The 27,478-nt window shown below is 40.2% G+C and overlaps 2 protein-coding genes across 5 annotated transcripts in view; both read right to left on the bottom strand.

Annotated features, from left to right (window-relative positions):
* Positions 1–8,389, bottom strand: part of enpep (glutamyl aminopeptidase) — a 35,617-nt gene extending 27,228 nt beyond the window's left edge. The window contains exons 1-4 of the mRNA XM_063497871.1: positions 4,571–8,389; positions 3,148–3,289; positions 2,068–2,202; positions 1,837–1,957 (exon numbers count right to left, since the gene is read on the bottom strand). Of these exons, the coding sequence (XP_063353941.1) occupies positions 1,837–1,957; positions 2,068–2,202; positions 3,148–3,289; positions 4,571–5,208 (1,036 nt within the window). The 5' untranslated portion in view covers positions 5,209–8,389. The remainder of the gene's footprint in view (positions 1–1,836; positions 1,958–2,067; positions 2,203–3,147; positions 3,290–4,570) is intronic.
* A 135-nt stretch (positions 8,390–8,524) lies between these two features.
* The window catches only part of lrit3b (leucine-rich repeat, immunoglobulin-like and transmembrane domains 3b), a 43,842-nt gene continuing 24,888 nt past the window's right edge, over positions 8,525–27,478 (bottom strand). For 2 of the 4 annotated variants that reach the window (XM_063497874.1, XM_063497875.1), the window contains 5 exons: positions 16,962–17,336; positions 16,803–16,888; positions 13,501–13,794; positions 13,360–13,419; positions 8,525–9,086 (listed from right to left, as the gene is read on the bottom strand). In XM_063497874.1, the coding sequence (XP_063353944.1) occupies positions 8,716–9,086; positions 13,360–13,419; positions 13,501–13,794; positions 16,803–16,888; positions 16,962–17,336 (1,186 nt within the window). In that variant the 3' untranslated portion in view covers positions 8,525–8,715. Of the gene's footprint in view, positions 9,087–9,162; positions 9,204–9,346; positions 9,426–13,349; positions 13,420–13,500; positions 13,795–16,802; positions 16,889–16,961; positions 17,337–27,478 lie in introns of all 4 variants that reach the window. The other 2 variants (XM_063497876.1, XM_063497873.1) reach the window with 2 other exon arrangements.

Genomic DNA, 27,478 nt, shown 5'->3' with positions numbered 1-27,478 from the left:
TAAGAATATCCCCGAAAACAGACGGCAACACACGACACCAACACCAAGTGGCTAGTGGACAGCAGACCACAACAACCTCCCAGAACAAGAACCAGCCAACATCACAAAGACAGACATCTAACAACAAGTATACAGAATGAAAAGTTGCACAGCAATAGGACCTGACATGGGTCACACCTACTGGCTGAAGAAGCAAACAACACTCCATGAATGCATGGCAGCACAAATAAGGGAGCTGCTAACAGCAGGTAGTCATCCAAATTGACTGACACAGGACAGAAAAATCCTGATCATGAATGATACCCACAAGGTATCATCAGACGATTACATCCATCTCTATTACCCTATTACCTGCGTCTCAACATTTTACATCATGCTAATAACATTCATCAGGAACTCAATGAAAGTGTGGAAGACAATACTGGAGGCCAACTTTAAGATAAAGTCACAAGTCAAGCCAAAATGTCCTTGGGCAAGATCCATCGGAGTATAAATGTGTGTGAATAATAGATTGAAAGCACTTACATAAAAGAAAGCATAGAAAAAGTGCTTGTATGGCTGGGTGTGAATGGCTGAATGAGGCAAGTTTGTATAGAGCACTGTAAGTGCTCAGGAAGAGTTGCAAAGCGCTATATAAGAACCAGTTTATTTACCATTTTTTACTTGTGATAAAAACCTGTGGCCTTATACCAGGATGATGAAGATTAAACAAGGGTGTACGTTTCAGCAATAAAATGGTCCCAAACACAGAGACAAGGAAACTGTTAGTTGGTTTCAGAGAAAGAAAAGAAAGCTGCTAGCATGGCCCAGCCAATCACCTGAGCCGAATCCAACTAAAAATCTATGGAATGAACTAAATCTCAGAGTACATAGACGGTGGCCCCTGGAACCTTCAGGATTTGAAAACTGTTTGTGTGAATGAATAGGCCAAAATTACATCTGAGCGATGCATGCAGCTAGTTTCTCCATATACGAGGTGTCTTGAAGCCATCATCACCAACAAAAGTTATTGAATTAAGTAATAAATACATTTCAATGCTTTTTCCTTGTGTCATTTCTCTTTATCATACTTTATTTGTGAACATCTGTGGCTTGATTTCTTTGTCTAGATTGGATGGGTTTTTACGGACTGGTGAGAATTTCATGTTAATAGCACCTTTAGAAATATATTTTCTTATAACACTAGTGACATGTTCAATCCTTATTTTACCCACTGTATACAAGTACCTAGGTATTCCACAGGTCAACAGGAACCATGATAAAAATGCATGAAGGTCAATAACAGCCAAATAATGCAAGAAGGCAAAGAAAGGAGCTGAGAAGCCAGAACAGTATTGATACGATCCAAACCATCAATACATACACCCTATCAGTCATTAGATACCCAGATGGGATAATAAGCACACCACCAGAGGAGATAGATGCCAATCATGTCAAGACATCATGGGTTTACACTATCAAGGGACAGAGGAAGAGGATGGCATCATAAGGACAGCACTCAGCCTCTGGTCATGGCAGCATAAGAACAGGCCCTAAGCACCAAATCCATGTGGAAGGATATATCCAAAGTGGTCACGGGATTATTAGGAACTGTAACCCCTGCACTGGAAGAGTTATTGCAGCAGATTCCAAGCACATATCACAGGTCTCTGCCCAGAACAGTGCAGTCCAAGAAATAGCTAAGTGATATGCAGAACCCTCAAACTTCCCGGCCCGTCAGAGATCCCGAGCTTTAGGCTAACACACATACCACCCACCTTGGGCTCAGAGGGAGATTTTTTTGTTGTTGTTTTTTGTTTCAAATCACAGAAGTTGGTTAGTGTTCCATTTACCTACCCAATTTCGAGATGGAGTATGTCATGTTGAAATATTCCTCAAAATAGTCAAAAATGAGCTTGGTTACATTTGCTGCGTACAAAGCTGTGCTGATCTGACTTGGCTGGGCCCAGATTTTCAACTGCAAAAGAATGAAAAATACAAATAAGTGTGTGACAGTATAAATCCAACAGTGTGAATTAATGAATCTTATCAATACTCTGCAATAGTGGCATATAAATGTAAACTCACGGGAATTCCTCTGGCTGAAGTCCTCTCTACATAGGCAAACTGGTGCACAGCAAAACATACCAAATAGGTGCTCATTGGAACAGACTTCTGAAAGGTGGTTTTAATTTGATTGCCTGGTAGTTGCTGAGGGGAGCCCTGGAGATAGACAGCAAAAGTTTATGTGGATTTTCTGCCCTATTATGACAAGAAGAGCACCATCTCAACAGTTGTGCTTTGAGATGAGATCGTCCTGTTGCAGGAACTGATAAACATGACCTTGACTGTGTAACTGCCATCTGTGACAGGTGTACATACCATTACAAAGAATAAGGTTTACACTACACTCAGTTAGATGGTAAAAAATGTCGACCTAAATCACTCACCACCACACCAGCTGAATTTTTTTATCACATGCTAAGATAGACGATGTTATGCTAATGGGTGCAAAGGATGATAATGCATAAAGACACAGCAGGCTTAAGTGAGAGGATTTTCTTGCTTCCTCCCTATTAAACAACTGGCATGTAAAGTGTCTAACACCAAAACAGTTGTTGACCTTGAAAATACTAAAATACATAGAATTCTACTGGAAAATTGGTAAATATTGTTAAAACATTATAAGGTTTTAAAATGTATCAAATTACAGTAAATCATTGCGATTTTTAAAAAAATTCCATTTTCCTTTGTTCATGCTTGATACTAATGAACTCTACAGTTAGGGCCAGAGCTGTCTCTATTTCACAAGGCAGCTGAGGTCTTTCAACATCTGTTGGACAATGCTTAGGATTTTCTATGAGTCATTTGTGGCGAGTGTGGATGCTGTTGCATGCTGGGACAACATCCATCAGGCTGATATTGTCCAAGATAAATATAACGCTGGACAACAACCCCCACCCATTCCATGATGTGCCAGCCAATCACAGGAGCACGTTCAGTGAAACTGAGATTACCTAAATTCACCGCTGACTGTTTTGCATTTTCAGGCATGTATACTTTTTCTACAACTTTTACTCACTGTACTTTTACACAAATACCAATTGTTTCCAATTTAAATACAGCACCTAAAGTCTATTGTGATGGTAAACACACATGCTGACTTACCTCTACTGGCATGTTGGACAGTACGTTGTAATTAGCATCATGAGTTATTGAGATGGTGTAGGTGGCTTTCTTGTTAGGTTCATCAAAACAGGGAAAAGACTTGCGGGCATCCGTTGGCTCATGATCCGTAGCTGCAATCTTTCTGGTGTTCAAATCGAGGACAGATTATTGGAAAATGTAACTTTATTATTGGAGATTGTTTGAAACCAAATGTTCTGCAATCTTTTTCAACAAATTTTACTTTGAAAACTAATAATATGTGACCATTTAAACTAGAGAGTTAAGTTTAGAACAGTCATATTTGATTAATAACATCTTTGAGTTATTTTTTTCAGTTAGTTCTATACATGCTAATGAAAACAAAAGTACCAAATACCAATCCCAGCAGTACCAGGAGACTACAGGGGTTTTCCATTTAAAGTAGGACGCATAACCAAAACCTACATCTGTTTAAATCCCACATAATGTAGTGACTCGGAGAAGTAATGACCAAATAGCTGGTAGATTATAAAAAGTCTTCTATTGATAGATTTTACCTTTTTTTAAATATTTAAGCCACGTTACAGTCTTCAGAGTAACGTGTTGATTGGTCAATATATTCTGTTGGTCAATATATAATATAATAATGTTGGATTTTATCTGCATAAAATAATATTTTGCGTGAAAATCAATCTAGCTCAATAAAATATGTCATAGAACAAAATGACCTGGACCTCTTTAGTGTAAAAATTCCATCAAAGAAGGAGTCAGCTACATAAGAAATACAAGTAAAGTCATCAGTAAATATGTATGTAAAGTGAAATATGATAGGATGACTAGACTAAGTCTAAAATGATTGCAGATGTTTTGGTATACAGTGGTAAAGATATTCTGTATCTGTTCTTGTGATAGCAAATCTGAAAGAGATGTCAGAGAAAGTTTTCAGCTCCATGTCCAATGAGTGATGCAGAGGGCAGGATCCATTAATTATCCACATCCACTGACCACAGCCGCAGTCATGTGGACGGTATCTGTGTTGCTTAAGGATCCAGGAAAGAAACAGTTAGTAGAAGACTTGCTGTTCCTCCTGAGCCACAACCAACGACTCTGGTTTTTATCCAAGATAAAACCAGATAACACCAATTTTACAACCATCATAAACCTGCTCTTGGTTGCTTCTCAGAAGACAAGTTTTACACAAAATATTACTCAATAATTAGTGTTCATTCTTAGCGGAACTTATTTTAGTCCAACATTTCAACTGCTATTATAAACTATTGCATAGAATGTCCACAGTTATTTAACACCTATTAATACCTCTAGAAAAGACTGTAAGGAGACTCTATTTCATATGTCTTATGCCTTCTTGCTCTGTTCTTTTCTAATTCTTGATTAATAAAGATGTTTGTGTATGTTTGTGACAGAACTGAATCACATGACTTACTTGGTGATTCCATTCTCCATGTAGGTAACTCTGTAGAATCCCACCAAAGAGCCATTGAGCCAACCCTGGAAGTCTAGACTGAGGGTGTATACCTCCCCTGTGTCCAGGACAGGCAGCTCCTCTGTGGCCTCCACCACCACATACTGCTGAGCTTTGTATTCAAAGCAGCTTTTCACTGCCACTTCCCTCTGCCCTCCTTGGCTACTCAGCACCTTCAACCTTGGCAAGGTACTGACAAATGTCTCCCTGATGTGGAGCCAGAGATGACGGGTGGACTTGGTTACTTCCAGCTGGATATCAACAGTGCCTGTGTAGGTGTCATCCTCTAGGTTCGGCTCCAGGTGCAGATCGTAGTGGACGGGATTCACATAGTCAGGTAAACGGAAATTCCTCCAGTCCCCACTGGAGTCAGTGGAAGGCAGGCAGGGCCCTCTGCCAGGTGAAGGGGGCTGGGTAGGCCCCGCTGTGGGGGCTGGTATGGTGGTGGCAGCAGGAGTGGTGTTGTTTGATCGCGAGAGACCCACCCCGAGGCCCACTGCCAAACAGCACAACACCACTGTTATGCAGATGATGACTGCATGCTTGCGTCGAATAAAGTAACGCTTCTCTTGCTTCTCCATGTCCAAGCTGTCAACCATGGTAACTCCCAAAATGAAAAGTCCACCTGACAAAAAAACCCCAAAAAACAAAACAAAACACAGCTTTCTAAAGGTAAAGTGTTTAGCTGACCAGAGGTCAGAGCTGCAGGCTTTGGCTGCTGAATTAGCTGTGTGGACTGAATCAAGGCTTGCCTCTGTGGTGCTGAGGGGTGGAGAGAAAAATGAGAAGTGAAGAGTGTGAATCTTTCAGACGGCCAGAAATCTGAAGGATTTATTCTGTCCTTTGAGCTTTCAGCACACCTCCTGTTAAACATCTACAATCTTCCTGTAAATCAGCAGCTAAAGTTCTTTTTTTATCAACTGTGTTAAGCTGCAAAACTGATCATGTTGTTCTCACGTGAAACTAAACAGTACACATGATGCCTACATCTGACATGTGAACCACTGTGCATGTCAGTGTTGTCTGGTTTGAATTTGAAGCATCAGAGTCAAATTTCAAAGCGACTTCAGCGCAGTACAATCTGTCTTCTTACAGTGCATACACTGCAGAAACGCTCTATGATCTGAACATGAGTCAGCATGCTACTGCCTGTGGTCTTTGGTCAAAACAGTGATTGCAACAGAGACGTATGTGAAGCCAAAACAATGGTTTTATTGAACTGAGCCACGGTAGAATTTCCACAAATATTCTTCCCCTGCCCAGTTCTGTGAACTCTGGAAAAGACATTAGTGAAATATCAATTTCTATCATTTCTGTCCACAGAGACGATGTTTTGACTGGAAAACTAACCACGGTGTAGAACTTTCATTGAAATCAACTACGACTAAATCTAGGATATTTAAGGGTGTTCATGTACAAATTCCTAATATTAGGAACACACCCAGAGACATTATGATTATAGTACAAAGTGTGCACTGGAACTACAGTAAGTGTTACATTTGTTTGTTATAGTTTGTAGTATATAGTACTATAGTTTATAGTGGTAGTAGATAGACATTTTGAAGTGGGGAATTGTCCATTCACACACACACACACACAAATCTGGTAGGCTGAATAGCCTCAACCAATGTGTCTTTTGGAAAGTAAAAACTTACAAATACTTGCTGTATTGGCTGTACTTAAGTAGAAATTTCAGGTATCTGTACTTTTACTTGAGTATTTATTTTTCTAGCAACTTTACTTTTACTCCCTCCATTTTTACACAAATATCCATACTTTCTGCTTCTTACATTTTCAAAGCAGGCTAGTTATTTTAGGTTCAACAGTATCATCCATAGTGTTTATACTCAGGGGTTAAAGTGGGTCGGAAGGAGAGCAGGTGTCCGTCTTCTATAGCTACCTCTATAGAAGAGGAGCGAGTATGAACTGAGTTTTATATTTAGTGTTTCTATCACTTTAAGAGAGCTAACTTCACTCAGAGATCAGGAGAAAGATAAAGACAGGACAGGAGAGGAAGAAGAGAGGTTAGATTTAAAGTGATGTTTGATAAACTGCTAATTTAAAGCTTACATGTGATGTCATTATTGGATTTCATATTGGCAAACATCCTGCAAAACTTTGTCTTATTCAAATGTTGCATGAAAATACCATGTAGTTTTATACTGGGTAGTAAAAAAAGTTGCTTCATTACTGCAACTTTTACTGGACGAGTTTTTAACACCGGTGTCTGTGTTTCTACTTAAGTAAAGAAAGTCTCTACTTCCTCTGGTCTTTTGATTATGTATTTCATGACCTCCCAAAACCTCCCATAGGTGACTTCAGTGAGCACTTATGATCTTTGTGAAAGCATGTACTTTCTTTATATTTATGTAAGTGTTTTATAGAAAGTGTTGACCGAGGACCTTATGTAGTAAGTTTTGTTTCTACTGTAGTTAAAGTTTAAAAACCTTTTAACAAACAACCCATGTGACAGCGAGTATTTTGTGGCTTTATTGGCCCTGTTGTTTCATACAGATAAGACCATCATAAATGTAATGGCTCCCTTATCCTTGAACTGTGCATAGGATCTGCATAAGAGACAATAATCACTGTCACTCAAAATTTTAATCACCCGTCTAAAGTCATGATTCTTTCATGACGTTTATAAGACGCCATGAACCTTTTGTGTGTCTTATTTTTCACAGACATAAATCTGTTGGGCTCAGGTACAGCATGTTTTACCATGAACCTCACCAGGATTATCACAATGAGCTTTTAGTGCAGACAATGAAGTAAAAGGTGTGAAATGGAGCTGCATGAGTGAATAAGGCTGAGAGAGATTAGATTAAAATGCTTCAGTGAATGGCTGTTGATACACTGTACAGGTACAGGCTGACACCATGATTGCCAATCATCAATATAATAATAAGCATACTGCCAAAATGACAACATGGTTTCTGATGATGAGAACAGCTAAACTGATGGCTACAAGTCTGTCGCCTGACTCGTGTTCAAAGGAAACCTGTGCTGCATTTTACAGCAGAACATAGAGATACTTTGGTAAAAAACACAAAAGCCTGTCTCGAGGTTTTTGACGCTAGAAGTCAACATAGCGTTCTCTCTGTCTTCTTCCACATGTTCAGCTTCTAATGCACATGCTGCCGACACCAGCACAAACAGGCCTGACTGTGAAGAGCAGTCAGGGCCTCCTGGCAGCCCTATGAGACCAGAGATTGGCTGTATGCAGTCTGTTCCAAGTTCTCTGGGTAGAGACCCGTTGGCCATATTGTCCTGCAAACTCTGACTGCAACTCTGTAGAAGACTGCCTATGGTTCCTAAGTGCTGACAGGGTAAAGAAAACATGGAGGGAGGCCCCCTTTCCAGCCCCTCTCTGACATGCCCCATTATATGTAACTTAGCCTTATATTTGGGCTCCCTCCACATCATGCATGCATCCTGGTTTTGAAGCATGCCAGGTTGAATTCGCCCCATGACATGGGGCCTAGCATTTTCAGTCAAAGATGTCTTGCTTGGAGAAGACAAAACTGACCACTGTAGCAGGGTCCATGCTCACATATGCTGCTAATCTGGTGCAAATCAGGCACCTGGTTGTTAGCGCCTGGGGTACCAGAAGCTCAAAACAAGAGTCAATAGCAGAATAAGGTGTTTGACACTGCAGAGAAGCCTTGTGAAGTTTTTCTTGGGTGCATCCCACAAACTTAACTCTGCTGCTCAACTCACAAATGCATTTTCCTTATAAATGTGGCACCATTTAAAGGGAATAAACAGGCTTTTCACCTGTATAAGATTTATTGCCAATAATACAAACAGACACATTTTGAAATTTGAACTGAATAAAACTTTTTTTCACAAAAATGCAGACTGCATCACAGAAACAACACACACATTTTTGTCTTATGTTTTTATTTAGCGAGTAATTCACATTAATTGCTGCAACACTAGAGCTTTACAAACAGTAAAGTTTATTTCCTTTGTTTTCCCACCACCATGCCCTCCGCTCTGTAACAAACACTGAGAAACTTCAGCAACAGTAAATCAAATTAGAATTGTCAGGTAGCCACAGACTAGATCTATATTATGTTCCTTTCTCTTTGCATCTGCTGATTTCATTTAGTATTTTCTAACGTACTCATCTGCTCCAAAAAAGTCACGAGGCTTTCAGGTTTCTTGGCCTGGTTATTGGAAAATGGTGTGATACTTGATAGTATCTGATTATCCTTCACTGAGGGGACGTTGGTGATAGCTGAGATCTGGTATGGTTTCCTGTACTTTGATGGGGATTTGGAGGAAATCTTTCTGGACTTCTTTGGAAGATGGGGTAGTTTTGTGATTCCCATGACCTTCAGTTTAATCAGGGCTTCAGAAATTCCTGCCATGTTCCGGGCTTGGCAGCGATATTCACCAGCATCCTTGTATGATAACCCATTCAGGCTGATAATCGACCAGCGGACCCCCACTCGCGGAGATTCCTGCATAACTGGAACAGAGAGAGTTGACAATCTTAGCTCTCAGCACCCTATATTTAGCTTTTTGCTTTTATTTTAAAAGAGTACCTTACAAAGGAAGTCTTACAGGCCTGGGTACTCCTGAGTCCCTAACAAACCAGAGACCCAAAGAAACTTTGGAGTTACGCATTAAAACAAGATGTAAAAACTTTAGGAATGAGCTTATAAAATCAAAAGTTTCACTTGATTAAAATTTGGCCCATCTCATGTTCAAGAATATTTTCTCATGCACCTCTGGGCTGTTTTCATTGTGCCTTCCATGTGTAGCTCTCTCAATGGAAGTCCTGTTCTGGGTGCTTGCACTTGTGTTTCTGTGATGGATGGATGAGTGGAGAGTAAGAAAATATTATGTCTGTATGGCCAAAGTCTCCTGTACTTCTGATGCAGTCAATCCAGCTCACAATAGCCACATAGTTCAGCTCATTTCCAGTGATTATTCTTTTGCAAATGCCTCCGAGGGTTACAAAAGAGCCCAATCCTGTGAATCTGATCCAACTTTATCTTTAGAAAATAGGAATTTTTCATATTATTGAAAATGCTTTGCTGTAGCAGAAACCCAGTTCTCATCGCCACCAAAGAATCATCCATCATGTTCTTACACAACATGAAGATGATCTCGAACGGGAGATTATTTCAATCACTACTATTGGTAATCCATAACTGTACTCATTGTACATTTCATTGTGTTTCTATATAATATTAATTATCCTGAGTCAATTTGTCACATTTCTGTCACAGAGATTTGTTTAGAAACAAGTTTATTCCATCTGCTATGTTTCTCATCGAGGAGTTAAACTCACTAAGTTGTATTGTGATCACTACTGAACCGCTGTTGTTACTATGGTACAGTTATTTTGTTTGTAGCTTGCTTGCTTTGCTGTCGTGCTGTGTGCAATAGAATTTTATTGTTTATTTTATAGTTTATAACCTAGAAGTATAAGTTAAGGAAAAGACATTTTGTAATATTTACTTTATGTCTGTTTTTAGTTTTATGGGGAAAAAAGATGTCAATCATTGGACTAACAGCGAAGTAAAAATCCCTGAACTTACTTCTGCCTCCAACATTCGTTGAAGTCGTTAGCTGTCAAAGAGTTATGGTAGTCATGTGACTGAACTTATGATAAATCCTGCTGAAGTAAAATAGCATAAACTGCATGAAACATGAAAACTATATTCATATGTGATGGAGTTACTGATAAATCGTCTGAAAGTACAACAGAGAAAAGGAGAAACTGAAATGATGTGATTTTAATGAAGTAACCTCCTCCTTAGTTAAAGTAGGTGAAAATTCAGAGAGAGCGAGGGGCTGGACATCAGTTGACTGCATATCAACAATGACTGGAGAGAGAAAGAGAGGGAGGAGGGAGAAGGGGAGAAACTATATAACAACCCCATGCAGACAGAGTAAGTTGTCCTTCCTCTAGTTCTTGCAATGTTTAAGAAACACGACCTGAAGATCTGGCCCTGGGAGTCCACAGATTAAATTAAACAGTACTTTTCACACTAAGGAGATACTAGTGTCAGGCTGATCCATGCTCCAGTCCAATTCTCCTACCCACATTTCCTTGACCTCAGTGATGTTTTTATTGAGGTCAAGAAAAAGAGGTTAGAAATAGGAGTCGGGAGACAGGGAAGACTTTGAGGCACACCCTAGGACCAGTCGGAGAGGTGATTGGGGCAGAGAGGAAACATCTGGAAACACAGCTGAAACTCATCAGGAAAACAAGACAAGAGAAGCAAAACTAAACACAGTGCACCTGAGACCAAAGACTGATAATCTGTGTTTGGACTTTTTTAGCTTTTTCATTTGCTTTTTCAAAAGAAGGAGACTGATGCACTAAGCTAACAAACAAAGACAAAAACAACACTTAAATGTCTAGACATAATCAGTGTTGGTCAAGTTACTTGAAAAAAGTAATCAGTAACTAATTACTGATTACTTCCCCCAAAAAAGTAATCCCGTTACTTTACTGATTACTTATTTTCAAAAGTAATTAGTTACTTAGTTACTTTTTTTAAAATGATTTACAACCTCAATAGGTAATAAAGAAATAGATCTTTAAGCCCAATTCTACTTTTTCTGCATAATCCATCATATAAAATGTAATCAAATGAAAAAGTCTCTTTTTAAAACTTGTTTTATTAGTTTTAATCTTTTAACTTTATGCATCAAGCAAAAATTAAATTATATGCAACATTCTCTGACTGGAAGAAATTTGTTTAACATTTAAACCTATTTTCTGCACATTCCAGCACATAAAATAAAATAGGTTTTTGTGTTTACACTCAGTCTTTCAAATAAATGCAAGTGAAACACAGCAGAAAATAAATAAAATCAAAGACTCAGCGGTCCTGTTGCTCTATTTTCACCTGTATAGCAGGAGTGGGGCAGGCGGAGGTTTGGCCTGGTGCAGGTGTGCCGCAGCGGTCAGTGGAAGGATCCGGGAGTTTCTCTGTGAATGTCACATTCCCGTGGCAGCGCACTCGGTGGTTGCTCGGAAATTTAGGGGTTTTTTTCGCTGTAAAAAGAAGTTTTCTTCCCATGCAGTGAGCAGCGGACGCTAATATTCTTGTCACTTTTTACGGAATCAAACTCAAAGCAAGGTCAGTACTTCCATGCTTTAAACGCTGCACGGTCATACTCTCTGCCGCACTCGATATATTATCCATTGTTGATCTGCACACAGCTGTTGCCACGAACGTCGCACTCGCTTACGTCACTGTCATGAGACACTCTCGCAAAAAAATCACGGTCTTAGTAACGCAGCGTGGTTACAGGAAAGTAACCACGCTTTTTGCAATAGTAATCCCTTACTTTACGCGTTACTTAAAAAAAATAATCGGATTACAGTAACGCGTTACTACCCATCTCTGGACATAATACTCATCTCATGAACAAAATATAATAAAACACACACACCTTCCTTCGTTTGACCTCACAGCCATTGCTTAATTGTAATGTTAAACTGTACAGTGACAGGGGAGAAGTAATTTACTTATTTAACACAACTTCCTAAATCATACTTTCTTAACAAAAATAATGAATAGTATTTGTGGCGCGGGTGTGGTCTCTGGCCCGCTGCAGAGGAGGGGTGGCACGGTGAGCTCCCGGCGGCGTGGAGGCGGGGCTGAACAGGTGTTTGGAACGAGTGACTGATTGTGACTCTTCTTATGTTTTGGTGACAGTCGAGGAAAGAGAGTGGAGTGACCACTGAGCGGGAGTGTCTGTGTCCCGCGTGTCTAAGCCGAAACCACAGCTATAATAAAATAAGTGTGTGTCACCATACCCACGATGTGTGTGTGCGAGTGTTGGGGTCCGACGTCACAGTGTTTAAAGGATTTCAAAAACTTTATCTGTTTGTCAATATGGTGAGTTTTTGGATGTCTATGTTATGAGACAGGGAGTGCTTTCATGGCTTTCATCAGGGGTCCTAAGATCCACAAAAATATTTTAATTAAAACAGGCTAGTAACATCTTGTAACAACATGTTTTTTGACTAAATTCATCATGATATCTATTACTCATTACAACTATGAGGAGAGCCAAAAACTACGTCGGTTCAAATATTAAATAAATATGAATTTAAAAAGTCCAAACACAGAAACTCTGAGTCAGACTATGACAGCTCTGCTCTCAGCTTTATGATAATAATGTACATTGTTCACGTCTTCCTATTAAAACAGGGACTTTTGCTTTTATGTAGGCAACTTAACTGATCTGCATATCAGGTGATGCTGCAGAGTAAACTCCATTGCTACTATTACTTTTAATATTAATTATTAGTGGTAGTAATCATAATATTTCCAGTGCTGTAGTAAAGTAGTGTACAAGATTACTTTCTGCAGTTAATAAATAAAAAAGTCATAAAGGCCATAATACTGACATTTTAAATGCATCAGTAATGATCCACTTAAAATTCCCAATCTTTAAATTTAGTGCATCGCAGTACTGAGTCTCACATGCATTAATGTCCTCTGACACCGGTATCAACTGTCAGTTGTTCAAAACTATTGCAACCATGGAGTTAGGGAACCAAGGGATGAAAACTGGTGAAAAACAGTCAGAACAATGAAACAGCCTACCTACAGAAACTGAAGTGTTCACTACACTTCAGTTTTAAATACTTTAAATACCTTCTCCATTATGGATGCAAATACAGATACAGTACTTTAAGTAGTAAGAGAATCTGAAGCACTGTATGAAATAAAAATGTTTATTAGAAGCGACAAAGCACCTGCACTTACAACTCTCCAAAATCCTAGGCAGCTGTTCAGAGTTGTCAAGGTTGTCGTGTTGGCAACAATCTGTACAGAAAAACAAATCACAGCATGACTCAACTAATTCTCAAATGTTAGTGACATTACTTGACACCCGAGACAGCTTACTTGTGTAGGTTGAGGTTTTAATCCAAGTCAGTGTTGGCGTTGGGTAGCCAGTGGCGTCACAACGTAGGATTACATTGCTGCCCATTGGGGAAATTACCCTGGTGGCCGCAGGCTGGACTGAAGGCCTCATACAGCGGGACAGCTCAGCTTGGGTCTGCAGCAACTCTGACTGACTCAGAGACTTACTGCACATCAGCAACTGGTCCATAAGAACTACAGTACTCCCCAGGGTCATGGACAAAGACATCAGCATGGAGATCTGGCAGTCACACAACCAGGGATTGTCATGGAGACCTGGGTATCCAAGACAGTTTAACTTATTCACATTTAATGCCATTTGTTTTTATTTATTTAACCTTCATTTAACCAGGTTAGTCCTACTGAGATCAAGGGAAACCTGGCCAAGATTGCAACAACATAGATACTTAGAACTTTAACCTCACGCCCTTGTTGCATTGAAGGAGTTTAAAGTTTTGGTCAGGTCATTACGGTTAACCTTGTCTATGTGCAAGTGTTTTATACAATACAACTTTACAATACAACTTTATTTGTATAGTGCATTTAAAACCAGCGGTACACCAAAGTGCTTTACAGTAATACAATAATTTAGAGAAAGGAAACATTAACAGGGAATAAATACACCAACAGGTGGAGAGCACTAATTAGCCGCAGCGCAGTGAAAATATGTAAAAGAAAATACAAACACAACTCGACAAGGAGATTATTCAGCAATAAAATAAAATAAAATGATTAAAACTACATAAAAGAACATTTGTGGGATACAGACACTAACTAGGGAAGGCTAAATTGAATAAAAAGGTTTTCAACCACGATTTAAAAGATTGAACTGATTCAGACGCACGAATATTAGTAGGAAGATTATTCCAGAGTTTGGGTGCAGCTGTGGCAAAAGCACGCTCACCTCTGGTCTTCAACCGTGCCCTAGGTTGCACTAAGGGCAACTGGCCCGTTGATCTCAATGCTCTACTAGGAGTGTACAAGCTGAGAAGTTCAACAAGATAGCTGGGAGCAATGTTATTTATCATTTTAAAGGTAAGCAATAGTATTTTAAAATCAATACGGTATTTGATGGGAAGCCAATGCAGGTCAGCGAGGATAGGGGTGATAGAATCAAACCTGCCAGTTCCAGTTAAGAGGCGTGTCGCCGCATTTTGAACAAGCTGCAGTCTGCGGAGAAGGGTAGAGGCCAAAATAGAGGGAGTTACAGTAGTTTAATCTAGAGGTAATAAAGGCATAGATAAGTTTCTCAAGGTCCTTACAGGGCATGTAAGGCTTGGCCTTGGCAATTTGGTGTAATTGGTAAAAGCTAGATTTAACTACAGTGGAGACTTGTTTAACAATTTTAAAAGAACTGTCCAAGAGAACACCCAGGTCACTTGCAGTGTCAGAAAGAAAGGTAGCAAACAGCCCAAGTGAACCTGTCAGTTGGCCCCTAGGAATATGGCTGTCGAAAAAAACAATTTCCATTTTCTTTTCATTTAAAATGAGTGCGTTACTCAATAAGCAATCCTTAACTTCTCTCTTACAATCAAAAATCAGTGTAGCGACGGTAAGACATCCTCAGTCAGATCAAAGTAAATTTGAATATCATCTGCATAACAGTGAAAGGAAATTTGATATTTTTCAAAGATGCAACCTAGAGGTAACAAATACAAAGAAAACAACATAGGGCCCAACACAGACCCTTGGGGCACACCACAGGAAAAGGGGTCAACAGAGGACGAGTAACTTCCCATCGTAGCAGCGACGGATCTTTCAGAAAGGTACGATTTAAACCAACTAAGAGCACTACCCTTAATGCCTACCATGTGCTCTAGCCTCGTTAAAAGGATATTGTGGTCCACTAAATCAAACGCTGAGGACAAATCCAATAAAACTAAAACCGCTGAGCGCCCTGAATCAGCGATTAAAAGGAGGTCATTGAAGACTCTCAACAATGCCGTTTCTGTACTATGACGTGTTTGAACCCAGACTGGAATTTATCACTGATGCTATTCACATCTAGATAGGCTTGTAGTTGCAACAGGACAATTTTCTCTAGAATTTTAGCCAAAAAAGGAAGTTTGGAAATCGGCCTATAGTTTGCAGGGTCATTTTGGTCAAGGGTACTTTTTTTAAGAACAGGTTGTACTACCGCATGTAGTATGTTATAAGAGTAAGTTTGATGTTGTTCTGACTGTAATTTATTCAAAGCATTTATTGCCAGAAATCTGCATGCTTCCCAATTCAGTCGGTATTCTGGGGACTACAAACTGCAGAACATCCATAGATCTGTGATGTAACTTTCATGTTTCCAACGAGATGTTTCCAAGATTATTTTTATAAATATTGAATAATAATGGGACGCTCTTTTTTACTTACAATACTTTGACTTACGATACCTTGAATGACTCCTCTATCTGTACAACTGCCTGTGAGATCATTTGCAAACCACTCAAGTGCTGGTTGAGAAAAAACAATGGTTGATAAGCCAGTATCAGATAAACAACACCGCTTCTTATCAAGAGTTTCGGTCATATCATTTATGACCTTGAGCAGTAGCAGTACAGCAACAGCAGCAGTACTGTGATTTTTATGGAAACCTGACTAAAAGGAGGCGAAATGGAGTTAATGGCCAGAAAATCTTTAACTTTATTACTGACCAGAGATTCAAGCACTTTACCAGAACTGAGAGTTTAGAGATCCATCTATAATTATTTAAAATACTAGGTTCACTTTTCTTTTAATAGAGGAGCAACAATGGCAGATTTGCAATCCGAAAGAACTTTATTTGTAACCAAGTAGGTTGAAAATGTGACACAGTGGTCCAATTATAGTTTCAGCTGCTTGCTTTAGGACAGCTGGTTTTCAAGGATTAAGTTCTTTTAGCCCTCATAACCTCTGTTGTTGTAAAGGGAGTCAAATTAAAAACCTGGGTACTGCTACTGCTTCTTTCAGTTGAATTGTCAGAATTAAATTTAAAAAAAACTGAAAAAAATAAAATAATTATTAAAGAAGTATACTAGATGGAAAATTAACTAGATTATGACAAGATAATAAAAACTTTATGGTCATCCAGAATTTCTTTGGATTTTTAAGGCACTCTGTTGTAGAAAAATCAAATTCAAGTAAAAGTACATTTGTTGTGGGCAGTCTATCCTTTTACTGGTACCACGCGTTAGTAAAACTATCCCTTAATGTGCATTTCACTCACTTTTTTGACTTAATGATGACCACAACTAATAGATATCAACTGCACAATAAAAGATTATGTCTTACTATTGTTCCAAAACATACTGTACCCAAAATTCTTCTTTCCACTTGCCCTTCACTTTGTCCTGGAAGAGGAAACCAAAGATCCAGCAGCTCAGCCGGTAATATAGTCAACCTATTGATAGAAAAGGAAAAGAGAACTGAAAACTTGAGCAAATCTGTTTAAGATTTTGTGAAATTGGACCAACCTGTTGCTGGACAGATCCAGATATGTGATGTTAGGAAGGAAGAGAGCAGCATGGGCTGGAAGACTGGACAAACGATTGTTATGTAGACCCAGAGTCTGGAGACGGGGCATGTCTCTGAGCCCCTCCCAGGGAAAGGATGTTAGGAGGTTCCCATCAAGACGGAGCTCTCGCAGGGCTTTCAGGTTGACAAAGCTGCTTGGGTGGATCAGTGTTATTGAGTTATAAGTTAGCCATAAGAACCGCAGCTCTGACAGGTTGTAGAAGGCTGCCCTGGACACCTTGGAGATCAGCGTCTTTTCTAGACGAAGTTTGACCGTGTCAGCTGGGACACTAATGGGAACAGCTGTGATTCCAGGGTCACTGCACTGGACCAACCTGATGAGTTAAAAACAGGAGTAATGTCTGAATGAATAAATCGTATACAAACAGGCAGATAAAACATTATGATCTGTAGTGACAGTAGGGACCAAGTTAAGGCTTGAGAGGTGGAGGTGTGCACAGGAAGAAGCAAGACAAAAAGCAAGTCAAGTGCAAGTGTGAATGAGAGAGAGGTGGAATAGAGGTAATGGACTGGTTCTTATATAGCTCGTTTCTACTCTGAGCACTCAAAGTACTCATTCATCCATTCACACCTATTCATTCAAGCACTTTTTTCTATGCTCTTTCTATTTATGTGCTTTCTGTCACGGTACTGGATCTGTGTCCCAGTGTTTGTGTTTTTGGTTTACTGTTCTTTGATTATTGTTATTCATGGTTTGGATTATCTTTATGTCTTAGGTTCTTTGTGATCGTACTTCTCTCTCCCTCAGTGTATAGTCTCTATCTCCACGTTTTCTTGGTGCCTTTCCTGTGTTCCTCGCTTCATGTCGAGTCACCCTCGTCTCTGTGTTCATTCATCTCCTGTGTCTCCCCTGTTAGTCGTGTCTCCTTGTGAAGTCTGTGTCTCTGTGCCTGTCTTATGTTTCCTGTTTTACTTTTACTTTGTCCTGTCTTCAGTGTTTTCAGTTTTGCTTCCTCCCCATCTTATTATGTCAGATTAGTCCCAGCTGTGTTTCCCTCCTGTTTCCCATTCCCTCATTATTTCCTGGTGTATTTAAGGCCTGGGTTTTCCTCTGTCCATTGTCGCATCATTATACCTCACATTGCTGTGTGTTCCCCTTCTTGCTCCTGGTAATTCCTAGTTCTCTGTTTCTGGCTTAGTTTCCTAGTTTTGAGTTCCGTGTTTGTAGTTTCTAGTTTTCTTAGTTCTTTTTTTGGAGCTCTTGATTCAGCAATAAAGCTGCCTCCCTTGGTTTATTCCTTTGTTTTTGAGTCCTGCATTTGGGTCCTATTCTGCCTGCCACACCACACTAGCCATCACAGAATGACGCGACCACGACATGGACCCAGCGGACTCAGTCCGAGAGAAGGACCTGGTAAGGCAAGTTACCCAGGCCTCGGATTCACTGACAAGTTCTGTCGGGCTTAATGCCATCATGGCGATCCTCGGGCAAAGTCCTTACCTGCACCAGCTCTCTGGGTTTTTGGATTTTGTCTGTGATCTGGGCAAGGCAAAGGAGGCGATCCAAGTTTGGGATCGAGCTGATCCTGTCTGCTCCTTGGCTTCCCTGCCGCCGCCACAGCAGTGGCAGCAGACAGAACTCTTCGCAATCCAGCAGCAGCAGGTAGGCGTTTCCACACTGCTGTTGCTGAATCTCTCCTCCTCCATGCTTCGCCCAGACCATCGTTCGGCGGTGTCTTTCCTGGCAGCGATGTGGTCTGAGGATGAGGAGCTTCCATCTGTCGGTCGTCAGGGTTAGGGTTAGAGTTAACCCTCGTCTGTCCGTTGTTGCATCTTTATACCTCACAATCCTGTGTGTTCCCCTTCTTGCTCCTGGTAAGTCCTAGTTCTCTGTTTCCGGCTTAGTTTTCTAGTTTGCTGGTTTGAGTTCTGTTTTTGTAGTTTCTAGTTTTTTTTAGTTCTATGTTTGGATATTTTGATTCAGCAATAAAGCTGCGTCCCTTGGCTCAGTCATTTGTTTTTGAGTCCTGCATTTGGGTCCTATTCTGCCTGCCACACCGCACTAGCCATGACACTTACATGACACTAACATTCACACTCCAATGGACCAACTTGGGGCTAGTATCTTGTCCAAGGATACTTGGCATGCAGACTGGAGCAGACAGGGATCGAGCCTCCAACCTTCCTATTAGTAGGTGACTTGCTCGACCTCCTTCATCACCCCAAGTAGTGAAAGTTGATAAGTTTAAATCTCTGGGGTCAACCATCCAAAGAAATGGAAAGTGCACAAGAGACAGGAAGTGAAGCTGGAGGTGACAAAGCTGAAGATGTTGAGACTTGCACTGGGAAAGACCAGGTTGGGAAAGAATTTGAGTAATATGGACTGATTCTTATATAGCGCTTTTCTACTCTCCCAGAGTACTCAGAGCGCTCTATACAACATGCCACATTTACCCATCACACAAGCACTTTATCTATACTCAGTGCTTTCTAAGTACATTCGCACACATTCATACTCCGATCGATATATCGGAGAGCAACTTGGGGTTAGTATCTTGCCCAAGGATACTTGGCATGCAGACTGGAGGAGCCAGGGACCGAACCACCAACCTTCCGATCAGTAGGTGACCTGCTCCACCTCCTGAGCTACAGCCACCCCGGAACGATCAGGTTCAGCATTTTGGAGGCAAAGTTAGTTTGGGATGGTTTGGACAAGTACAGAGGAGAGAGAGTGAATATAATGGACAAAGAGCTAATATATGTTATTATTTTAGTTTTCTTAAAGATTTCCATTCCTATTCTGGTTGAATTGGGCTTTGTTGTTTGTTTACAGTACAGCTCCAGATTCAGATCAGAGCACGTTAAAAGAACTTTATCTATCAGTGGCCAGCAGCATTGATGTGGATCACTTTATGTCTTTTATTTGTGTTGTATATTCTGTTTCACTGTTACATTCAACCTTTGGGTGATGGCAGAAAAACTGAAAGAGGAGGACAGAGAGAAAGAGATGGAGAGAGAGCTGGATGATAACATCAAATGTAAAATATCTTCTCATTACTCCTGATGATATCAACATTGTATAGATGTGTTTGTGTCATTATATTTCAATAAATAAAAATTGTTTGAGACTAATTCCACATTAATTTTGTAGGCTCATTAATGTGAGAATGACACTGATCTAGTTAAACTTTTTAGCCCAGTGGCTATGAAATTAGTAACAATGTAACAGACTTAAAGTTAGGTCCACTCCTAATAAGTCTTTGTTTTCTCCATCTCTCCCAATCACAAGACCTTTTAATCAACAGCAATGCTGACTGCTGGACTCAAATCTGCAATAACACTTTCAACTGCATCAAAAACACAAACTTACAACTCATGGCACACTGCACAAAGTACGATTTACTGAATTAAACAAATTTACATTCTACTCTCAAAACACCCCTGATACTTACTTGCATGCCATTTGGCACTGCACCCCAATTAGACACTTTTAAATTCAAATTATGGATCATCTCTCACATGTATCCAAGGTGACTTATCTATGCAATTGCAAGGTTAATACACTTTTGTTCCATTTACACCTCTAATTATCGCCAAGAAGGTCATCCTCTTAAACTGTAAGTAAAAAAAAAAAAACTTTATAACAATAAAGCAATGGAAAAATCTCCTAACAGACTATATCTCTAAAAGCTTGAATTCAGGAGACAGACAGGTTAGGCTTAAAACGTTCCTTTTTGTACATAGAGCCAGAACAGATGACCCTGAATCCTCCTTTAGTTATGCTGCAACAGCCCTAGGCTACTGCCATCTTCCAATGATGCGCTGTTTCTTCCTCACCCACTTTTTCCACTCACTATGTGTTTATACACCAATTTGAATTTAATCATAAGTTATTATTCATCTCTGACTCTCCACAGTATGTCTTCTTCCCCTCATCCCAACAGGTCATAGCAGATGGCCCCGCCCCTCCCTGAGCCTGGTTCTCCCACAGGTTTCTTATTGTTGAAAGGGAGAGTTTCCTCATTTTTCAATCTAATTGTTGGGGTTTTGTCTTTATTACTGTAGGACTTTTACCCTACAATATAAAGTGCTTTGCGTGATTGTTATTGTGATTTGACGTGATATAAATACAGTATTAAAGTATTTGTACTTTATTACTTCCTAGGACTGCTGCTAAATATAGCAACTCATCCTAGTACACAAAAACAAGTACTGAAGCCAAAGATTTAAAACATAAATATCTCCATACCTATAATATGGAAACACACAAAACCATGAGCTGTGCTTGTTGTGCTCTTGCGATCAGGCTTCTCTGATAAAACAGCACAATGCATGCAATTAAGAAAGTTCAGCAGATATTTTTTTACTTCCAGCAATCAGACTAATTTAGCAAGCTAGCATTAAGCTTAAAGCCATAAGAAAAAACTGCAGTTGAACTCAAACCTCTGTGGGACTCACACAGGATGCAAGTAACTATGTCACACAGTGAAACTGAAGAAAGAAAATGAAAGCTTGAAATACCAAAATAATGAAATAAAGAAAAAGATAACTGAACTCCAGAGTATTGCAATTCACTACTGAGAACACCAAAAGCCAGACTGAAGTAGAGTTGTTCCTGATGCTAATGCAACAGCCTGGCAGGTGCACTAGATGTGGCAAGTTAGGAAAAAGAACCATTGTCAATGTGTGATCATCTCTAGAACTGCAAGGGATTTCACAGATATTCACAGATATTCAGGAGAGTGAATATCTGAAGAAGGATGGCTTGCACTTGAAGGAGGAGTCAACAACAGGTGACAATGAGGCTCAGAGTCGACTTTGGCCAGGGGTGGAGAAAGCTGGGCAAATGAGGAAGAAGGCATACTTCAGTGAAGCAAGAGCCTTTACTGATGGCAAAGAACTAAAGACCTAAAATATAAATGGCATATTCTATAAATCAAGGACAATCGGTATAAAAGAACACTATTCATAAACAGTTGACTGGAATAATAACTGATTTCATTATATAGTAATTGTTCTGATGCACTTATTTTACTTATTTTACTATTTTAAATGCAACTTTTTCAAATTAATTTGTTTAACATATGTTCCTTTTTAGGAATTACTTTCAGAATATACCATAAAATGGGTTATACTTAACGAATATGTAAAATATACCATTAAGTATAAGCAAAATCAGTTAAAAGCAACATCATTTAACCTCCCTACGCCATTTGGTATACATGAGGCTTGTTACTGTCATTGGTGACGTCCTGCTCTGTGATATATTCCATATTTGTCAAGGTTTCTAACTCAAAGGTTCGTTTTTCTTTACATACTAGCAATTATTGACAATGTTACTTTGATAACAATATGCAGCCGTCATGAGATTTCTGCTATGTGAAGAATGATCTGCTTACCGTTAATCATTACAGTTTTATTAAGTTTTATTATCTTTATGTCAGTTTCAGTGTTCTCAATTAATACCAGACGTATTAGGAATCTGCTAAAAAGAAAGGCTCCGTTTCTTATTGCCAATAAAAAAGTGCTGACTGTTGAATATTATTCAAGAAACCCGTGCATGTTCAGAAGATGCTTCATTTTGGAGAAATCGATGGGGAAATGATATTTGTTGTTCTTTTGGTACAAAATGATAAGCAGGTGTCGCTATTTTAAAAGGAAATATTAACACTCTCAATGATAACCCTTAGTTATCTTCCTATGTTGCCCAATTTTATCAAAAGATCTATTCTTGATGTAACAAACACCCAGTGCAGAACATTTCTTAGGGAAATTACAACATAATAACAGGTAAACTCACAAGGAATTTAAAGAAACATGTAACACAAAAGCCTGCCTGAAATAACCGATTCCATAAGAAACAGACAACAAATCACCAGGCAATGACAGATTAACAGGGGAAGTTTACAAAACATTCATCACGCTCCTTTTCTGCTTGCTATGTTTCAAGAATCAACTGATAAACAAGGAACTTCCAACATCATCACAACAAAGAGTGATTACACATATTACAAAACCAAAGAGAACTGAATAACTGGAAGCCAATTAGTTTACTAAATTATGATGCAGAAACATTTGCCTATAATCTTTGCAAAGAGACCGAAAAAGGCCACAAAATAATAGACATATCAGCAATAACATTAGTCTTGTATTAGACAGTTCAGTTAAGCTGTCTCATGTAATCTCTAAAAGTTTTGATTGGTATAAGACAAAGACGCCTGATGGCACCTTCTCTATTCTTGTTAGTAATACAAATAATGGCGCATTACGATGAATGATTGTTTTGGGCACCAGTTTTTGGGAAACAGTTCAAACTGTCCTAAAGGATTATCTTGCTTTAGGATGAACCACTGAGCAACTGAGGAACTTCATGCAGCACCAAAACAGCCCCAGACCATCACACTTCCTCCTCCATGTTTGACAGTTGATGACACACACTGTGGAACCATCCTTTACCTACTCAACGGTGTACAAAGATCCTGTGTGATGAACCAAAGATTTCACATTTGATTCATCAGTCCATAATACCTTCTTCTAGTCTTCAGCAGTCCAGTGTCGGTGTTTCATGGCCCAGACAAGCCTCTTTGTCTTACTCTGACATCTGGCTTTCTTGCTGCAACTCATCCTGTCAAACCTGCAGCTTGAAGTCTTCACTTCACAGTTGAAACTGAGACTTACTACGAGCACTGTTAAGCTGCTTGAAGCTGTTGTCCTGTGAGCCGCCTATCACATGACCTGTTAACTCTCAGAAACTTGTCCTCTGATTCAGTCGTGTCTTTGGGTCTGTCAGACCTCTTCCTGTCACAGTTTGTTTCATAGTGCAGAAGGAAACTGTACTCACTGACACCTTGACTTTCTTTGCAGTCTCTCTGTAGGACAGACCTACATTTATAAGTGTTATGATGGTCCGTCTTCCATTGTTAATTGCCTTTTTCTCACCATGTTTGTACCAACACACTACTTTCTGCAGTACAATACTGTTCAGCTAATGCTGACGAGGGTATGGTACCACAGTGTGTTCAACACTGCTTTTATGCAGACAGAGGGGGCTGTAATCCAGGTTGGAACACCTGTAGGAATTAGTAGCACCAGCTTTCAAGGCTTGATCAGCCTCCATTGCTGCAGAACAGCTTTAAACTGTTAAATCACGTTGTGTTCCCTAAAACAGGCCTTTTTTATTATTCTGAAATGTATGTTATATTTCAGTTTGGGGTAACCTTAGCTTTTTTTAACCTCTAACAGTTCACCACTTACCTTTGTACCATTTCAAGCTGTTCATTGGACTTGAACAACTTGAACTGCAATAAATAACTGGAAAAATTGGGGTGTTCTAAAACTTTTGACCAGCAGTGTATGTAAATCAATTCTATTCCCACTGAAGGAATGTGATATAACAAATGTAAATGGCATCACTGTTGAACATACTGTAACCTGACCAAGATGGCAGCAGCATGTCTTCTTGTTGAATGTTTAATGAATTTTAGTGCCTTTTTTTCAACAAGGTTTTTAAGGGTTATTTAAATTATTCTGTAAATTTTTGGAAAAGTGGCCTATTTTGAGGCCTTGTGTTACTAAGAGAAGTCGTCTGCACCACGACAGAAGTCGTCTGCTGTCGGCCGGAGCCATCTGCACCACACCAAGGCCTGTGTTGCTAGCAAGAGTCATTTGCTTTGCACCAGGGCCTGAGCTGCTGGCTGGAGCCTTACTTGCCATTCTAGGTTTGTGCAGCTTGCGGACATATACTTAATTCTGCGTCAACAATTGTTGTGTGTTATGGATAATAGCTCTTTTTGTAACTTTATTTTGCGTATTGGTTGTGGGGGACTTTGGGACACTCAATTTTTTTAGGGCAAGCACATATAACAGTGTGCTCAGTCTGCGAGACAATGTCCCAAGGTCCACATGTATTATTGCTGCTGTACATCTGTACAATCTCCAATTCATTTGGCACATGACATTCATCATCTGATTTACCCAAAGATTTACCTCAACATCAATATCTTCTTGCTTTGTACGATTACCTTGCAAGTTATGAAACATTCTGTTTAGTTTCAACATTCCAAAAGACAAATACAGGCCTATTGTTACAAAGCAGAGCCTGCTGATTGTCTTACTACTGCTCTTATCTGGTAATGTGCAACTTAACCCGTGACCAGTGTGTGGACGACATGTGCCGGGTTATCCTAGAACATTTGAGGCTTGTTCGAGAACATGACCGCCATCGTTTCTGAGGAGGCTTGATGGGGCCTGAAGATCAGACCATTGTGTAGGCCAGGCATAGGTCTCATTGGGACAAGAATGCTGGAGATGTGGGCTGCTGGGACACTACAGACAGCGCTGGAGCCATTCAGATATATTGCCTCAATCTTCTGAAAACAAGGAGAGAGGCTGAAACCACTTCTCTCATGAGCCTGGTCAAAGAACGAGACGGGGCCATGAGATGGAGCTGGAGTTGCCAAATTTGACCATTCCATCCTCTGTGTTTGCATACTGCATGTGCTCCCACCTACTTAAATGATGTCAACAGCCATAGTAAGGGGTCTAAGGAGCTTGGGGGAAAAAGACTTCTTTAAGTTTCTTGAAGACGTTTCACCTCTCATCCAAGAAGCTTCTTCAGTTCTAAGAGCAACTGGTGGAGAGTCCCAGATTTTTAAGCCCTATTGGGAAACTTAATGAAGTCCAGACAATTTTCTTTCCAAGCTCCTTAGACTACGATGACCTGGATGACTGAGAACCTTCAAAGACATCCATAGTGATGCCTGTGCAGAGCATGTGCGAGTGGCTGCAGTCCTGGAGTCATTGAAGCAGGCTGAGCAAAGAGGTTTGCAGTTGGATGGAAGGAGGTACAGTATTTGGGCTAGCATTTGAGGGGGAGGTAGGCACGCCCCAAATCAGACAAAACAGCAGATATTGCATCCTGCCCACATCCCAAGACCAAAAAAACCAGGTGAGGCGTTTCTTGGGGTTGTTACTGCTGTTGGTTTGTGCCAAACTTTGCAGTGCTAACCAGTCCCTTAACCAATGACATCTATTTGTGCAGGTGAAGAAGGCTTTCTGTGGGTGTTGCATCTTCACCAAACAAAAATGGAATCACTGAGCCACACACGGGGAATATAGTTGCTTATCGTTTACTGAACCTTTTGTAGTCACATGTTCACAACATCACAGTGTTCGTCTACTTCCTACATGACACTCTTCTTCTGTCTTCTTACATGACATTTACTTAACACAGCACCAATACCACCTCTCCTGGCCTTGCTGGTATAACAACACAAAATGCCCTTTCTCACACCCATCCCACTCTGTGTTCTTTTCCGGAGCAATAAACATGAACTAACAATGCCTGTACCTGGAAATAATAACTGTTATGCATACCCATACACGTATATATATATATATATTTATATAAGCAAATGCTTCGTTACAATATCACACCTCCTCCCCCCTTAAGTCAACTACTCCTGCTTGTCTACAAACAAATGCTTATACTGAAAAATGCTTAACAAGCAATTAACACATAACTATGGTAACCATACAACTGTACATATGTTTCTTTTTTTAATGCTAACTAGGAAGATACGTCCTTCCTGTGAGATCAGACTGCATTGTTTGCTCTATTCCTGGAAGATCTCATTCTATCTAACAAAGTCCATTAGAGTCTCTGGTGGACGTCTCTCTCTCTGGGAACGTTGCAACACTGGTGCCACTGAGGAGTCTACGGGAGCCGGAGTCTCCGGAGCATATGGCAGCTCCTGGGGCTCCGATGACGGTTGTGGCTTGGTGCCCACCCCTGATGGCAAGCAGCACTCAGGAATGGCTTCCATGTCATGTGATGGCTCCACCTCCCTGTCCGGTGCACTAGGAACAGTTTCTGCAACTCTTGCTCTCACCTGATCCACATGTTGCTTCACAGTTTGACCCGATTCGATTGTAACGATGTAAGATCATCGAGGGAGAGATTATTGAGGCCAGTCGATGATCTCACAGTGACGCTGGAATCCACTTCGGACCATAGGAGTAGTTGCTGATGAACACCTTGTCCCCTGGTGTGAAAGGGCGATCGTGGCTCAAGAGTTGGGAGTTTGCCTTGCAATCGGAAGGTTGCCAGTTCGAGCCCCGGCTCCGACAGTCTCGGTCGTTGTGTCCTTGTGCAAGACACTTCACCCGTTGCCTACTGGTGGTGGTCAGAGGGTCCGGTGGCGCCAGTGTCCGGCAGCCTCGCCTCTGTCAGTGCGCCCCAGGGTGGCTGTGGCTACAATGTAGCTTGCCATCACCAGTGTGTGAATGGGTGGATGACTGGATGTGTAAAGCGCTTTGGGGTCCTTAGGGACTAGTAAAGCGCTATACAAATACAGGCCATTTACCATTTACCAAACTTCTCAGTCTTTTCTAGATGTCATGATTCTCTTTCTGTTTCAATTGTTTGTGCTGCATTTTTGTTTTCACATCAGGCATGAGCAGTGTTGGGGAGTAACGGAATACATGTACCGCCGTTACGTATTTAAAATACAAAATA

Source organism: Pelmatolapia mariae, linkage group LG16_19 (genome assembly GCF_036321145.2).
Source record: "Pelmatolapia mariae isolate MD_Pm_ZW linkage group LG16_19, Pm_UMD_F_2, whole genome shotgun sequence".
Classification (NCBI taxonomy): Eukaryota; Metazoa; Chordata; class Actinopteri; order Cichliformes; family Cichlidae; genus Pelmatolapia; species Pelmatolapia mariae.
Note: the sequence above shows the minus strand (reverse complement) of the source record. Positions and strands in the feature narration are given on the sequence as shown.